This window comes from Nanorana parkeri, unplaced genomic scaffold (assembly GCF_000935625.1).
Source record: "Nanorana parkeri isolate BGI_ZX_2015 unplaced genomic scaffold, ASM93562v1 scaffold174, whole genome shotgun sequence".
Lineage (NCBI taxonomy): Eukaryota > Metazoa > Chordata > Amphibia > Anura > Dicroglossidae > Nanorana > Nanorana parkeri.
In genome coordinates, this window is record NW_017306442.1 from 2210623 (window position 1) to 2227206 (window position 16584).

At 42.7% G+C, this 16584-nt stretch overlaps 1 protein-coding gene across 1 annotated transcript in view; it reads left to right on the forward strand.

Moving 5' to 3' along the window:
- Nucleotides 1-5970: 5970 nt before the first annotated feature.
- Nucleotides 5971-16584, forward strand: part of ASAH1 (N-acylsphingosine amidohydrolase 1) — a 20967-nt gene continuing 10353 nt past the window's right edge. The window contains exons 1-5 of the mRNA XM_018554816.1: nt 5971-6076; nt 8366-8412; nt 9998-10088; nt 12772-12852; nt 15853-15931. Of these exons, the coding sequence (XP_018410318.1) occupies nt 6008-6076; nt 8366-8412; nt 9998-10088; nt 12772-12852; nt 15853-15931 (367 nt within the window). The 5' untranslated portion in view covers nt 5971-6007. The remainder of the gene's footprint in view (nt 6077-8365; nt 8413-9997; nt 10089-12771; nt 12853-15852; nt 15932-16584) is intronic.

Consider the following 16584-nt stretch of genomic DNA (forward strand, 5'->3'; position numbering starts at 1 on the left):
GCTGCCTGATTGAGTATAAATTGAATGGATGTTCAGGTAAGTCCTCATAATACCCATTAATTGGCATAACGTTTACTAATCTGATATGTCAAATCTAAGCTCTAACTAGTGGGTGGCCAGCTTTAGTGAGCAACAACCTTTTTAATCTAACGGTGAGCCAGGAGACTAGATAAAACACAGATAGAGATCTGTATAAGATTTCTATTCTGAAGAACAGTGCCTGCGAAAATACAATTGTGATCTCATTTATATGTTTTAAAGTAGAATTATCCCCATAATTTCAGCCGACTTGTGACAAAGAAGCTGTCACACATTTGCTCTATTGAGTCATCGCTCCCCACAGGGATTCCCCCCTCCGTTCATCCAGCTCTGACTTGAGGAACGGATGGTGGAGGGGGCGGGCACAGCTGGCGTGTTTTCAATCTCATGAAAAGTGGTAGAGCGATTTCCAGGCCTGCGCAGCAGTCATGAGTAGTCCAAGAACGGAATTGGAAGTGTAAGGGCCTGTTCACATGATATCAGGTGCGGATCTGCAGACTGATGCAGTGCGTTTTGGATGCGTTCCAGTAAAAAAAAAAAAATTTTTTTTTTTTTTGCTGGAGTGGGGCTGTTAGTATGTTAGCTGCAGTGCAGTGTGTTTTTGATGCGTTTTGGACGCGTTTGTGTTTCCTGACCGTACAAAATGTGACATGCAGTATTTTTCTGTTGTAACCTGAACGGACTGCGCACGTGAGAACTGTAGCCCATAAAACACATAGGGATGCATTTTGAGTGCAGCAGCGTACGGATCAGGTCAGCACACAAAACGGACGTTGTGTGAACAGGCCCTTAAGGTTTGTGAAGCCACCGTGCCCTAGTTACATAATCCCATCTCTTGGTTAAAGAAGGCTGCAACAGGTGTTAATCCTTCACGTCACCTGTTCCAGGGGGTTCACAGAACCTGTACTTGGTTCTTCATATTCTGTAGGGTTCAGAATACTACACGTACTTATACTGTATGTGAACTATTCTATACTGAAACATTTACAATTTTGCTTAGCAGCTTAATAGCCAGTAGAGTGGCACCAATGACTGCCAATCCAAAATGGATTTTGTTGTTACTGGCTTTATTTATCTAGCTTGTAACAATTATGTTCTATTTATAACTGTCTAGTGTGTGGGGGGGCGTGTTTGCCTTATGAGAACTAAAGAAACAGTGAAATGTTGTATCTATTTGAACATTCCATAGATAAAGCTGAACACCGAGATGCAAGTTATTTATACAAGAACTTCTGTTATGTACATATGATAAAACTGCCCAGTTTCTTAGAAACATAGCTTTTAAGATGCTGTGACATCACAGCTTCTATAGAGAAAATGCTGTTACAGCCGGGCATCTGATAAAGATATCAAACAAGCAAATACATCATGTCAGCTCACTGCGATGACAATTATTATTACCGTGTATACTCAAGTATAAGCCGTCCCGAATATAAGCCGAGGTACCTAATTTTACCACAAAAAAATTGGGAAAAAACATTGACTCGAATATAAGCCGAGGGTGGGAAATGAGGCAGCTACTGGTAAATGTATTATTATTGGCATTTCTAGAACGCCAACAATTGATGCAGCGCTTTACATACTGAACATTCACATCAGTCCCTGCCCTCAAGGAGCTTACAATCTAAGGTCCCTATCTCTCATGCATGCATACGACTTAAGCTGGCCATACACCTATAGAGTATCTGCTGATTTTCTATGGTCAGATGGAAAAAGTGCAACAGATTCCTCCATCTACGCTAAACTGTGTGGATGGAGGAATCTTCCGCTGGGCCAAGCTTCAGTATTTTGCTAGTTAGCACCGCTGGCTATCAAAATACCTCAACAATGCCCGCATTAAATCGTATTGTTCAGGCATTTTGAGTAGGGATGCATTGAAATTTGAGCTGCCGAAACATCAGCCATCTTTCGGACAAAATTGTGGTGCATCCCTGGTCTCTCTGCTCCCTGCTGTGCACTGCTCTGTCTCCTCTGGCACAGCTTCCAGCAGGGAGGAGAGAAACTGTCAGGAGCGGTGAGGGGGAGGAGAGCGCTGTGAACATGTCAGAGGAGGCTGAGCTCTCCTCCAGTGCCACGCTCAGCCTCCTGTGACATCAGGAGAGCGGTGTGGGGGCGGAGACAGCTGTGAGCGCTCAACATCACAGGATGTTGAGCCGGCAGGGGGAGGACTCAGCTGTCAAATGAGACCGAGCTCTTCTCCCCGCACCGCCTGCTCAGCCTCCTGTGACAGTGAGTCAGGATAGAGAACAGGTACAAGCAGTCAGCGATCAGTTATCGCTGAATGTTTGTAAATAACTGGATGAGTTACTATGTACCAGTTATGAATGAATGGGAAGTGATCTATATCACTTCCTGTTCATTCATGATTGTGGACATGGTAAACATACTAGCTACACAATTTATGTAAGAACAGGAACACTCAGTATAGAGGCTTCCTGTTCATTCATAATAGGCTGCAGAAAAAGAGATTTAGGACTCTCTGTCCTCACTCTTTTTCTATTGTAAAAAAAATATAATAAAATATTAACAAGTTTAGAAAAAATAAAACGTTTAGAAAAAACTTTAAAAGCTTTAGAAAAAATAAATTTCGGTTTTGGGGGTGACTTTTTTATTTTCGGTCTCAAAATTTAATTTTGGTGCACCTCTAATTTTGAGAGCCAGCGGGGCCAACTAGCAAGATACTGAAGCTTAGCCTAGTAGGAGATTCCTCCATCCAATTAGTTTAGCATAGATGGAGGAATCTGTTGCACTTTTACCATCTGACCACAGAACATCTGCATATAATCGATATGTGTATATGTCCAGCTTTAGAGAAACTACAATTCCCATCAATGGAATTTGTAGTTGTGAATAGGCGTTAATGTAGCCCGTGTCGATGGATGTGAAGTACCGGCAGTCGGTGCAAAGTTAGTGGGCAAGTTAGACTGAGGATATAGATATGCACTATATTGCCAAACTATTGGGACGCCTGCCTTTACACACACATCAACTTTAATAGCATCCCAGTCTTAGTCCTTAGGGTTCAATATTGAGTTGGCCCACCCTTTGCAGCTATAACAGCTTCAATTCTTCTGGGAAGGCGTCCACAAGGTTTAGGAGTGTGGCTATGGGAATGTTTGACCATTCTTCCAGAAGCGCATTTGTGAGGTCAGGTACTGATGTTGGACGAGAAGGCCTGGCTCGCAGTCTCCGCTCTAATTCATCCCAAAGGTGTTCTATCGGGTTGAGGTCAGAACTCTCTGCAGGCCAGTCAAGTTCCTCCACCCCAAACTCGCTCATCCATGTCTTTATGGACCTTGCTTTGTGCACTGGTGCGCAGTCATGTTGGAACAGGAAGAGGCCATCCCCAAACGGTTCCCACAAAGTTGGGAGCATGAAATTGTCCAAAATGTCTTGGTATGCTGATGCCTTAAGAGTTCCCTTCACTTTATCTAAGGGGCCAAGCCCAATCCCTGAAAAACAACCCCACACCATAAGCCCCCCTCCACCAAACTTTACACTCGGCACAATGCAGTCAGGCAAGTACCGTTCTCTTGGCAACCGCCAAACCCAGACTCGTCCATCGGATTGCCAAACAGAGAAGCGTGATTTGTCACTCCAGAGAACACGTCTCCACTTCTCTAGAGTCCAGTGGGGATGTGCTTTACACCACTGCATTGCACTTGGTGATGTAAGGCTTGAATGCAGCTGCTCAGCCATGGAAACCCATTCCATGAAGCTCCTTACGCACTGTTGTGCCAATCTGAAGGCCACATGAAGTTTGGAGGTCCGTAGATATCGACCCTGCAGACTTCTGTGCACTGTGCTTCAGCATGCGCTGATCCCGCTCTGTCATTTTACGTGACCTACCACTTCGTGGCTGAGTTGCTGTTTTTCCCAATTGCTTCCACTTTGTTATAATATCACTAACAGTTGACCGTGGAATATTTAGTAGCAAGGAAATTTCACAGATGGACTATCACGATACGAAGCTTGAATTCATTGAGCTCCTGAGAGCGACCCATTCTTCCACAAATGTTTGTAGAAGCGTCTGCATGCCTAGGTGCTCGATTTTATACACCTGTGGCCATGGAGGTGAACACCTGAATCCAGTGATTTGGAGGGGTGGCCCAAAACGTTTAGCAATATAGTGTATATATAACAATCAGCCATAACATAATGGGCACTTGGGGATACAGTCTCCATGAAGGGACGCCAGGAACAATGTTTAGGTAGGTGGTATATGTCAAAGTAACATCCAAATAAATAGCAGGACACAAGGTTTCCCAGCAGAACATTGCCCAAAGCATCACACTGCCTCCGCCGGCTTGCCTTCTTCTCATAGTGCATCCTGATGCCATCTCTTCCCCAGATAAGCGACACACACGCACCCAGCCATCCACATAATGTAAAAGAAAATGTGATTCATCAGAACAGGCCACCTTCTCCCATTGCTCTGTGGTCCAGTTCTGATGCTCACGTGCCTATTGTAGGTGCTTTTGGTGATGAACATGGGCCAGCATGGACACCATAACTGGTCTGTGGCTATGCACCCCCATACGTAACAAACTGCGATGCACTGTGTGTTCAGACACCTTTCCATCGGAAACCAGCATTAACGTTTTCAGTAATTTGAGCTACAGTAGCTCTTCTATTGGATCAGACTACATGGGCCAGACTTTGCCCCCCATGTGCATCAATGAGCTTCGGCCGCCCATAACCCTGTCGCTGGTTCACCAATTTTCCTCCTTTGGACGACTTTTGGTAAGTTCTGACCACTTGTCAAAATCGCTCAAATCCTGACACTTGTCCATTTCTTCTGCTTTCAACACATCACCTACAGGGACAATATGTTCACTTGCTGCCTAAAGGTGGCCATGCACCTTACAACCATTGTACAACTTTTGTTGTCCAGACATCTCACCCTCGTTCAGTTTTCTTACAACTAGCCCATCATGCACAGACCAATGTAGTTCGCAATTAACGTTTGTCAGCACCACCACCTAGCTGATTTTCATCAATCTAAAGGACAGGTTTTCATTTGAGCAAGTGCAGTGTTTATCTTGAGATTTTTGTTGTACAACAACGCCACTAACCCGTCAATTTTCGTCCAACCAGACAAACGCTTTCTAGTCTGCTTGAAAGACAGAAATCTGCCAGTTGTACAGTAATTGAGGTTGTGCACTTCCCATCAACAGGCAAATTTATTGACAAAAACGCAATCGCAGACAAAAATCTCCAGATAATTGTAAGGTGCATGGGCACCTTTAGAGATCTCACCCACTTCCAGGTGCCATTTTAAAGAGATAATCAATGCTATTCACTTCACCTCTCAGGGTCATAATGTTATGGCTGATCGATCGGTGTGTGTGTGAATATAGATATACGAGCACCACACAACCTGGCCTTAGCATTGTTGGCCTCCATGGTGGTCTGTATAATAGTGTGGGGAGCTCTGGCAGTGGTGTATGGGAATGAGGAGAGTAAGGAAGCAGAAGTTGTGTTCTATAAAGAGACCCTGTCATTAAGTCCGCCATAGGTGAAGTACAGGTACTCTTCTATCAGTCTGCATTCTTCACAGACAATGTTTGGCAGCACTCTCCTAGGAAGGGAGATCTCCACTGGAAGTGTTATGTTTACGTACTATCGATAACAACATATCTCTAGTTGTGTAACTCCAGTATATAGTCAGCTGACACACTGCTTTCTCCTCTCCTCCTAGTCACTGCCCTATGTCACCCTTCGCCCACTATTGTTTTTCTTGTCTGTACAGTGTGATGTCCTGTGACTGGGAGATTCCATTGTACGGGGGTGATCGGAGCTGTAGAGAACACTGGCATATACCACTGCTGTCCTGTCCCCCCTCGGTGTGGAGTGGTCGGCTCCGGGACTCGTCATGTGACAGCGGTGCCCGATGAAGTTACGAGTCCGAGGGACTGATAGAACGCCGGTGTTCGGGCAGCAGGCGGTTTAGGATCAGGAAAAGAAGATGCGGGGATCGGTTGTGTGTGTTATGTTGGTGGTGTGCGGGTCGGTGCTGGCTCAGGATGTTCCCCCGGTGAGTAAGGCCGGCTACACAGCAGCGTGCCGGTATAGGAGTGTGATATAACAGGCAGGTGCCGCACAAGTCTCAGCGGGTCATGTCACACAGTCTGCGAGCTGAACTTCCATAGGACCGGGGATCGGTTCTATAAGGGAGCAGTGATATGAGGGATCTGTCAGTGCTGTCCGGTGATATACTGTCATTGCTGTCTGGTGATATACTGTCAGTGATGTGCAGGCTGAGCTGGCAGGGACAGTTGCTCTGTAGGATTCTCCGTGTTGTAATCTCAGCACCGTCTTCATGACATTTACAAAGAACTTTGTAATAAATGTCCCCCATTCACACCCGAGGGATTGTTCCACATTTCTTAAACGGCCAACAACACTCAGCATGAAGGTGCCCAATATAGTCAATGGTGGCCATTCTTATCTGAGTGTTATGCTGCCACTTATTGCACAAAAAATTGGGAGCTCTGATAGTGCAGGACACCACACAGAGACAACAGGAAGCAGGTACAAGGAAGAGGACAAATTATGTCGCATGTTACCGCCTTCTGTTGGCTAAAAGAAAATGCCTGAAGCTTGGAAATATATGAAAAACGTGATCACATGCAAAAACTGCTTCACATGCACCTTTCAACGCTCAAGTGTGAATGGGGTGTGTTAGTGATAATGAGAACTTTATACTGAACTCCAGCAGTGCCGGAGGATAAAGCGATAGTCGGCTGATGACATTTGAATATTTGGAAATAGACTGCACCATTGAATCTTGTACACACATTTCTTTGTTGTGACATGGGGCAGCTATATAGGTGCCATCTGCTAGTCCGCCAGAAGTGATGAAGAGGCAGTACTACCTTCCTTAACCCCTGCTCTTGCGCTCTCCTCTTTTCCCTAGCGCTCTGAGCTGTGGGTGCTCCCTATGCACCATTACGCACAATGCAAGGCTGCGAGCTTGTATGTGGAGGAGGCAGTTGTGCAACTGCAGCTGGGATCACCATAGCGAGGAAGCTTTGTGGCACCGGTCACATGGATGCATGGAGCCTTCCAGAGTGAGAATTAAGGTATTACACCTAGGCAAAAACAAGAATTCAACCTCTCATTTGGGCCCCCCTGCACTGCAAGGGTTAAATGCTTGTTTTTGTTTAAATGTAATACCCTTATTCTCTCTCCAGAAGGTTCCATCTGTGTGATCGGTCCTACAATGCCGCCGCACTATGGCACTTTTTAGCTGCTGTACAGGCTCTACATCTGATGTACTGAGTGACTTCCCCGCTGCTGTGAAAACACAGGGGGTCACTTTCCCAGCACAGCAGCCATTCAGAGAAGACCTCATATTTTTATCAATGAATATTAGGCGTTCTCTGATTGGACAAGGGGTGGTGGCATCACCACCCCTCGTCCAATCAGAGAACACTTACAGGGTTATTCACAAAAGGGTGAAGAGTTTGGAGAAGGCAGGAGAAGTGAACAATCTAGGATAACATAGCTGATTGGGAAAACATCTCCAATTCAGCTCACTTTCCAGTACAGCTTTGTTGTCCTAGATTGTTCACTTCTCCTGCCTTCTCCAAACTCTTCATCCTTTTGTGAATAACCCTGTAAGTGTTCTCTGCTAGTGACCCCTTGTGCTTTCACAGCAGATGTACAGGACCTGGAATATGATGGCCAGCACCGCAGAAGCTCTAGCTAGGACAGTGTTTTACAGGAACCCTGTGGCCCTACCAGCTGTAAAATATGTATAGTTACATGGGGCCAAACTTGGGGCCTATTCACACCAGATTCATTGGACTGTGCTGGGCACCCTTGCCCAATACAGTCTCATTGTATAGACAAGGTAATTTGCCTTGTGTCCTACCATGTCAGCTGACAACACTGCGCTGTGCACTGACAAAAAGTAGAACATGAGCTCTCACAGGCAGGACCCTCCTCACCATCTTGTCATGATTTGTATTGTAACTGTAATGTCTTCCTGCTGTGCAAACTGTCAGTACTATATAAATATTTTGTATAATATTAATAGTAGTAACATGCAGCACTTTTGTTCAGCACATGTTGCAGCAACACTACACATTATCACGACGTGCTGTGACATTTCACACTTTGTGATAATTCAATATAGATAAATAGTAATTTCCTTCACAGTTCACACCAATGGCCGCAAGGTAGAAGATGCTGCAGGTGTGAGTGGGCCCTACATGGCTGGGTTTGTGAAAGATTTACACTATCCAGCTTTCCATATCAGTTCTGTTCTGGGTAAAGTTTACACAGCGACACTAATGGCATTGTGCATGCTTTGTTTCAGTACACCGAGGATTGCAGAAGTGGGACTTACCCCCCTTCAGGACCTACGTAAGTTACAAAGCTTTTTTCCATTAGTTCCTTCTTGGTGTTTTGTTTTTTAATAGTAATAATTGTTGTTTTTAGTCATTGCTGAACTTCTTCCCCCTGGTTTGTAAGATAACAGAGGCTTAGGGCTAGTTCACACCAAGCGCGGAGCAGGTCCAGTGCAGAGCAGGTGCAGACCGGATCAAAACTGCGTCCAATGTATTCCTATGGTATTTTTAGCTCCAGTTCACATCGCAGCGTGCAGATCCAGAGCAGGTAAAAAAACTGCAGCAGGCCCTATTTTACCTGCTCTGGATCTGCAAACGCATCAAAAATGCATGCAAATGCCTGGAACGTACTGAAAGCCCATGTTAAACTAAAGAAACAATTAAACATTTTTTTTTTTTTTTAGCCAAAAAAGCGTCAAACGCATCTAAAAGACTAGCGTGCGTGTGCAGAAACCTGACCGGATCTGCTCTGCATTTGGTGTGAACAAGGCCTTGTGGCAGAGAAACATTCACAAAGCAGTCCCTATAGAATAAAGAGGCTTCTGAGATCACAATGGTATCAAACTGTCTGTGTCCCCCATAACAGCAGCCAGTCCAATCCAAGCTTTCATTCTGCAGCTTCTGTTTCTGAATCTAGCTCATTGTTATGAGGTAACACAGACAGTGCGAGACATCTACTCCCTCAGATATGTTCATAAATCAAGTTCTTTTCATCTGCACACACTCATTTGCAACACTTTTTTATTTATTTATCTTATTTGCATTTAAAGATTTAAAAAAATGTTAAATTGCTAACATTGTTTTTATATGAAACATATTTTTAGACTGGATTCACACCTGAGCGACACCTATTCAGCACGTTTTACACGCCTCTTTCTTTGCGCGTTTTTACGCTTGTATGTCAAGTTGCACGTTTTTGTGAGCAGATTTTGGCACATTCAGGTACATGAGCAAAACACGCGTAAATAATCGCATCACTTGTTTTTCAAGTGTTTCCTATTGAGTCTGTGGGACAAAATGTGCTGAATCAGCTCCAAAGTAGCGCATGTAGTATTTAATGCGTATTTCTGCTTGCGACAAAACGCTGACACGTGCACTGGGGTCATAGACATGATTGGAATTCCTAGTGTTGAGCTGTTTGTCGCACTGATTTACGCAGGACAAACAGCTTAGGTGTGAAGGGTACTTAAGTGTGCAGCATGTCACATACAACGGAAGCATTGAGGTGAATGGGACCATGCCGCAACTGGCTGTAATGTAAAATCCCTCTTGGGAGCAAAATAAAATACCGCCATCTAAAGATCGATTCACCACACATGAATTTTAAGAGAGGCGGTAAAGTTAGCAGCTCGTTTGAATAAGGCCTAAGAGCTGATTTAACATGTATGCACTTCTCTCCTACAAGTGCCCCTTTACGGACTGACTACACGTGCACTTTAACGTTCTGTGAGTTTGGACATGACAGAGTGACCTTATATTGACTGGGCCTTTAAAGCTTGTTAAAATATTTTTCATTTTACATATCGAGATGTTGGTAATTTTGTGATGTTTTAGGCACTACAGACCACCCTTAACTCTGTATTATGATTTCTTGATTACAGGTTTAAAGGAAAGGTCCAGTGGTATACAGTAAATTTGGACCAGCCCCCATATGAGAGATGGCAGAAGCTGATCAGTGATAAGAAGGCCCCGGTGAGTGTGTAAAGTTTCTGGTTCACTCAATGTTCCAAGATACATCTACACAAAGCTGAGCATCTTATTTAAAGTAGAACTCTGGGCAACTTACAAATTAAAGTGACACTAAACTCAGGAGTTACATCTTAAAAATGTATTCAAGTACCTTTCATTATTAACATATAAGTATCTTATTTGTGCATCACTCGGCTGTAGATCCTCAAATCATCTCTGAATTTGTGGTGACACTGTCCTTCCTTCTGGAGGGTGGCTACTTTTGTTCCCCATGGTCACTGTGTGTGTTGTAAAGTAGTCACTGCCCTAAGCTCAGTCCTGGGATGGACTACAATCTCAATACAAATGAGTAAACCAAACGTGAGATTGTAGTTAATCACTTGAGTAATCTTTGAGAGGAGCTACTTTACAACACATGGGCAACAAAAGTAGCCGAGTGATGCACAAATAAACAACATTTTTGTTAAAAGTTAAGGTACTTGAATGCATTTTTTAAATGTTACTCCTGAGTTTAGTGTCACTTTAACTCTTGCAGTGGATCTATCCCCGCATTGCAATGGTTAAGTGCTCTTTTTGATGTAAGGTCTAAAATAATAAACGGATACACTGACCCAATATTCATTCACACACTCGCCTCCCTCCCCCTCTTCGGCTATAGTTTGTCCTTTGGCATCCTCACATCCATTGTATTTTCTTTTCCAATATTGTTATTATTTTATATAGGGATGCACCGATATATCGGCCGCCGAAACATATTGGCCGAAAATGGCACTTTTGGCTAAATGGCACTTTTGGCTAAAGAGAAAGTGTGACAGGCGGCCAAGCACTGTGGTAGGAGAGCGGTGTGAGCGGCCGGCGTCTCTCCTCCCACACCGAGGATTCCTGTTCATTGATAACGGGATACAGAAAAAAAGATTGAGGACTTTGTGTCCTCAATCTCTTTTTCTATTTTAAAAGGGAAATATCAGGGGTCTGTTTAAACCCCTAATATTTCCCCGAAGCCCCTAAAATTAAACTAAAAATACAAATATTTAATAAAAAATTAATTCATAAAAATAAATATAAAAAAATGTAAAGGTTTTTATAAAATATAAAAATAAAATATTAAATAAATGTGAAAAAATTCAAATAAAAAACATTTTTGGTTTCGGCCTGACAATTTCTTTTATTTCGGTTTTAATTTCGGTTTTGAAGTTTCCATTTCGGTGCACCTCTAATTTAATATTATAACAAGAATAGTAGAGTGTCTTGGGCAAAATTCATTTTCAAGGTAACTTCAATCATGTTACAAGTGTTTATTCAATACAACAGACAACATTTGTAGTTTTATATGGTTATAGTCCCCTTGCAGAACTGTATACATTTAATCATCTAATTCTTTGTAGTCATTAAAATAGTAAAATGATGATTATTTTTGTAGATAAAGATAGTCCTGAAGTGTAAATTTGTCGTCTTTTTTTCTTCGGTATTTGTGACCAACCATGTAGCATATTTATGAAGAGAAGCAAGTTTAAGAGAAAGAGTTGAGAGAGGGGACCAAAAAAGAAAATCTCCCTTGACCTTTCACCATGACCATAAGTATAATTTGTGTTGTATGGGGGATGGAGGGAGATGGATTGCTGCATTGTGTGAACCAAGCACCTAGTAGTCCAGCCGAGCTCCAGACGTTACTTGGACCTAAACGTGATACTGTATAAGGTCCTAATGGGACCAAATGGGACCAGACGGATGATGTTATTGTAGAACAAAGAAATGAAGTTTGTCCCCAGCACACTACCATTCTTTATTCAGTAGTGGTCTGATGAAGGGAATCCAGCAAGGCCCCACAAAGCTGTTGCATATTTTTATATAGTGTCTTCAAATCAAAGTAAAGCACAACCCAACCTTTATGTAGTACTGTGAAGCAGGAAGCAGAGCCTGAGTATGTAATGAGCAAATATGTCTGCCCCCATCATATATAAATACAGACTATACATAGAAACTCAGTTCTTACAGGATCAACACATTGAATATTGGCATGAGGCTGACCTCTTATATTTTACAATATCAAAAAAATGGACATTGCTTTTAAAAAGCATTTACTTTAAAAATGAAACCTTCAATTTGCTACTGATCAATTCATGAAGGATCACAGAGCTCTGACCCACAGCCCCCAGGTTTTACTGTAAGTGGCAATTTTCAGATTTAGGCTTTATGGATTGTTTGATCACAACTGTATCTAAGGTGGACACTCTGCCAACCACTATAAGCAAAGGGACCAGAGCGTTGTTGAATGGGACCCCTTAATGTTACAAAAGTATCAAACAGATCTAGAACTTCTATTTAATCTAGAAATTAAATTAATGCTGCAATACGGTTTCTTTAACGACATAATTTTCCTCTTGCAGTATGTGGAGACAAGCTTCTTCCCTTAGTTGTACAGGACAATGGTATTGTGCAGAATTCTGTATTCCAAGCCAGCATCCAGCACTTACATGAGGCAACTGAGGTATTTTGTGCTGTATCCTAGGTGGAGGGGTATAGAGCAGCAGCCACTCTATAACTACTTTATCATGAACCTGATAAAAAATGAGAATGGATTTCTGCTCATTTCTAAATTTACACATTTGATTTAGTAATACTTACTGTTGTTATATATGAAATGATACCTTGGTGAAAATATCATTGTTTCTCCCTTCACCTACAGCTAAATGAACTAATTCAGCATATCAAGAACCTGGCAAAAGCAATTTTTCCAAACCTTATCGACATAGTGGATAATAAATTGGTGAGTGTCAGTGGCTTAAATTGTTCATCTCAAAGTAATATGATTTCCCTAATAACCTATATTTACAGTGACATTGTTATGCTGAGAAATTGTTAGCAGGGATACTGCCATAGTAAAAGCATGTAGGACTGGTTTAGTAATTTATGTTTAGTTCTATGTAAAATACATTTGATGATTTGTTTATTTAAAACACACATAGCTGGATTAAATGTAGGGTACTTTCTGGTAATAAGGTTATAGCTCTCTGGCTCTGAGCCCCAAATTCTGATTTGTGCAGGAGAGACATGGGATGGGTGGCACTGAGGCTTCACTGTATGTAGTAGGCAGGCTAAACATGTCACCCAGGATTTACAGCAGGAACCTGAGTCCTGGGTGACAACACCGCTCCTGCATTGAGATACACTCTGAGCGGTGCCACCCTAAGACAAGACGTTGCAAAGACAGCTCATACTAGTAATAGTAATGAAAAAGCAAAGCTACAAAGAAATGGGAGTAAATCTCTGCACCTAATCAAGAGTAAATTACCATTTAGAGTGTTGGGAAGTGGGCAATACATCCACTTTATGTCTCCTGATGTGCTACTAGAGAGTGATACAAACTCACATGTACGGATAATGGAGCAGTGGTTCTCAAACTGTGTAACCTCAGGACCCATATTGGTCCTCGGTCATTAAGTCGCGACCCAAGTCGCACTGCAATCGAACGCATGGCATTGGGGTACAGAGCTTTCCGGTGCAGGCGTACAAACTGTGGGTGGGAGGTGCGTTTGTGATGCTAGTCAAATAAATGCATGTTAGGTGCGATTGCTTAGTACAGTTTAACGCACTGTACTAGTGTGAACGGGCCCTCAAAAACACTGACAGACACACACTCACAGACATTCTCATACACGCTCCAAACATTTTAACATTTTTTTTTTTTACATTATTTTTAAGAACCACCCAGTCTCCCTCTGAAGTGGATCCTCAGCCTGGGGTCCAGTGTGGGCTGCACTGCTGTGATGGAGCTCCATCCATATGTGCATTGCTTGTACAACCCCCTTGCGCGCCCTGTAGAAGTGCTGGTAGGCAGAATGTGACGTCACCCTGGTCCAGGCACCTCTACAGGACACGTGAGGGGGGTGTAAGCAATGCATGTATGGATGGAGCTCCCTTGCAGCCATAGCTCACCCCACCTCAAGCTGACACTTGGTGCCGAGCAGCATATTTTGAATGGCTGCTTGGCACGAGAATTGACCGTGCTGCGCTAGGGGGAGGCAGAAGAGCCTCTCGCCTAGAAAATTGGAAGACATGCGGCGACCCACTGCACATAGGGTCGCGACCCACTTTTGGGTCACGACCCACCAGTTGAGAACCAAGGTAATGGAGTATATTTACTTCTCAGTTTTAGCATCAGTCCAACATCTCAGCAAGGTCATAGATGCTGCCTCTGATGTTCCTGCTGATGTCAGAATTCAGTGGCTGGTGGCATCATCTATGATACATTAGTGAGTCTTATCAGAACATAATACTAGATGTTCCGTAATAGGAAGAAAGCCGCCATCATTCTGAACATCTCTGCTAATATCAAAAAGTCCAGGCACTAACAATTTACTATAATTTAAACAGATTACTACAAACGTGTGCACTACACCTCTCCACTGCTGCATGGTTTACAACATCCTGCACTACAACCCTACAGTGTGTGTGTATGGTAGGATGTTGCAGCGTGAGCTCTTTTGGGAATAGGAACTTATGTGAAGGATTATGAACATGAATAACATGTTCTTTGTAGGGCTGCAACTAACGATTATTTTCAGAATTAATTAGTCTGCCGATTAATTTTTTTCAAATAATGTAATAAAATAAAATGCACAAATGGAGTGTTGCAAACAAAGTTTACTTCAGAATAAAACCGCATGCGCAATTTTTTTGCAGTCGGTACTGCGTGTTCCAGTATGGGTGATCACACTGTGGGCGAGAGACATGTTAGACATTTTAATTAGTTTTATTGATTTAAAATAATCTGAATTAAAAACACCAACCAATATAATAAAATAACCAAACTATTATTTAAAATAACACACCAAAATTGGATAAAAAATGCAATTATATATATTATAAAAGCCCGGTCATCAGTTTAGAGTTATCCATAAATATTGGCCCGATAATTATTGCTCTCACTCTGGCGCATGCTGCATTACCTGACGTGTAGCGCAGTTGTCTTTTTTTTTTTTTTTACTTCTTTGTTTTCACATGGGGGTGGGGGGGGGGGGGAGTGGAGGCTCACAAGTCCCCTTTGTGATAGGACACTGGAGAGGACAGGTTCTCTTTAAGGTGACATTATGGGTCTATTAGCGCCCTAGTGTCACCTTTCCACTTCAATAGCTTTAGCTGAGAAATGTAAATACATGAGGCAGTGGCAGGGAGCAATAGCTAGCCTGCTGTTGGTTACGTCAAATGGCAATAGCCAATAGCGGGCTGGCTCTTGCACCCACCCACTGTCTGCTGTCAATCAGCAGAAGAGGGAACCTAAAGGAGAAAGTTCTACTTCCTCACTGCTGGGCACTGGCTGCAGGGGTCTGTGTCCCAGCTGTGTTCCCAGCGGGGAGGAAAGGAGTAAAATCAACTAATCAATAATGAGAATCATTGACAACGATTCTCATTATCGATTATCATTGATTACTTGTTGCAGCCCTAGTTCTTTGCTTCACTTTTCAAGTTGTCTGTATTGCCCACAGCAGCCATTGATGGCTTTAGTGGAAAATGACAGAATTAAACATCTGAATGAATCTACGTGGCTGCCTAGCAATGCAAACAATTCTTATGATGCGTACTATGATAAATGCTCATAATTCAGAGCAGAACACCACAAAGGTATTTTGTTATCAACACAATCACATTTATACAGTATACATGCTGTATTTTTCTTAATAAAAGTGGAAATGCCCTTCAAATAAATCTGTGTGAGCTGTAGAAGGGAATTCCTCATGTTTGAACAACTATAATGTTTGTGTTACAGCCTTTCCTTATTGGAAAACTCCCGTCCCCGTTTGGTGAAGAAATGAAAGGTGTTGCAGATGCAGCTGGCCTGCCACTAGGTATAGTTTTCCCATGCAGGAGTTTTCATCTCCATCTTTTATCACTAGTCCTAGATTATCACCACTCAAAAAAAAAAAAAAAAAAATAGCAGAGGAATCCTCCCAGACTTCCACAGCTGCAAGCAGCCTATTATACCTGTACTGTTTCTGACTAGGAAGATATTGGGGTACAGCCATTAGGCTATTACATTAAACAAGCAGCAGTAACTGTCAGTCACCAGGCAGGAATACCCTTCAGCATATTATACTGCTGACTGATTCAGGTTGATTTACTAAACAAGTTGAGAATCTTCATACAATAATTTGTTTCACTATTCACTTCAGTTATCCAATCATGTGAAAAGCTTTACTTATTTCATCTGCACGATTGGATAATCCTTGCGAATATTTCGTTAATTTATGTGAAGCTTCTCCTCTCCTTTAGGTAAAGCGGTCTCACTTTTCTTAGTTACTGTGGGTTGTTTCTAGGGATGTGCAAGTCCGATCACGGCCGCTTGTGAAGTTTCTCAGCTAATGTAGAGATCCCAAAACGGGGTGATCTGCGGCTGTCTGCTGCCAACGTGAGACTACAGCTTTTTTTCTGTAGCCCTTGACGGGTTATAAACTGTGTTTGAAGAGAAAATGATGGGATTGCTGGCACCTTTCATGTTACA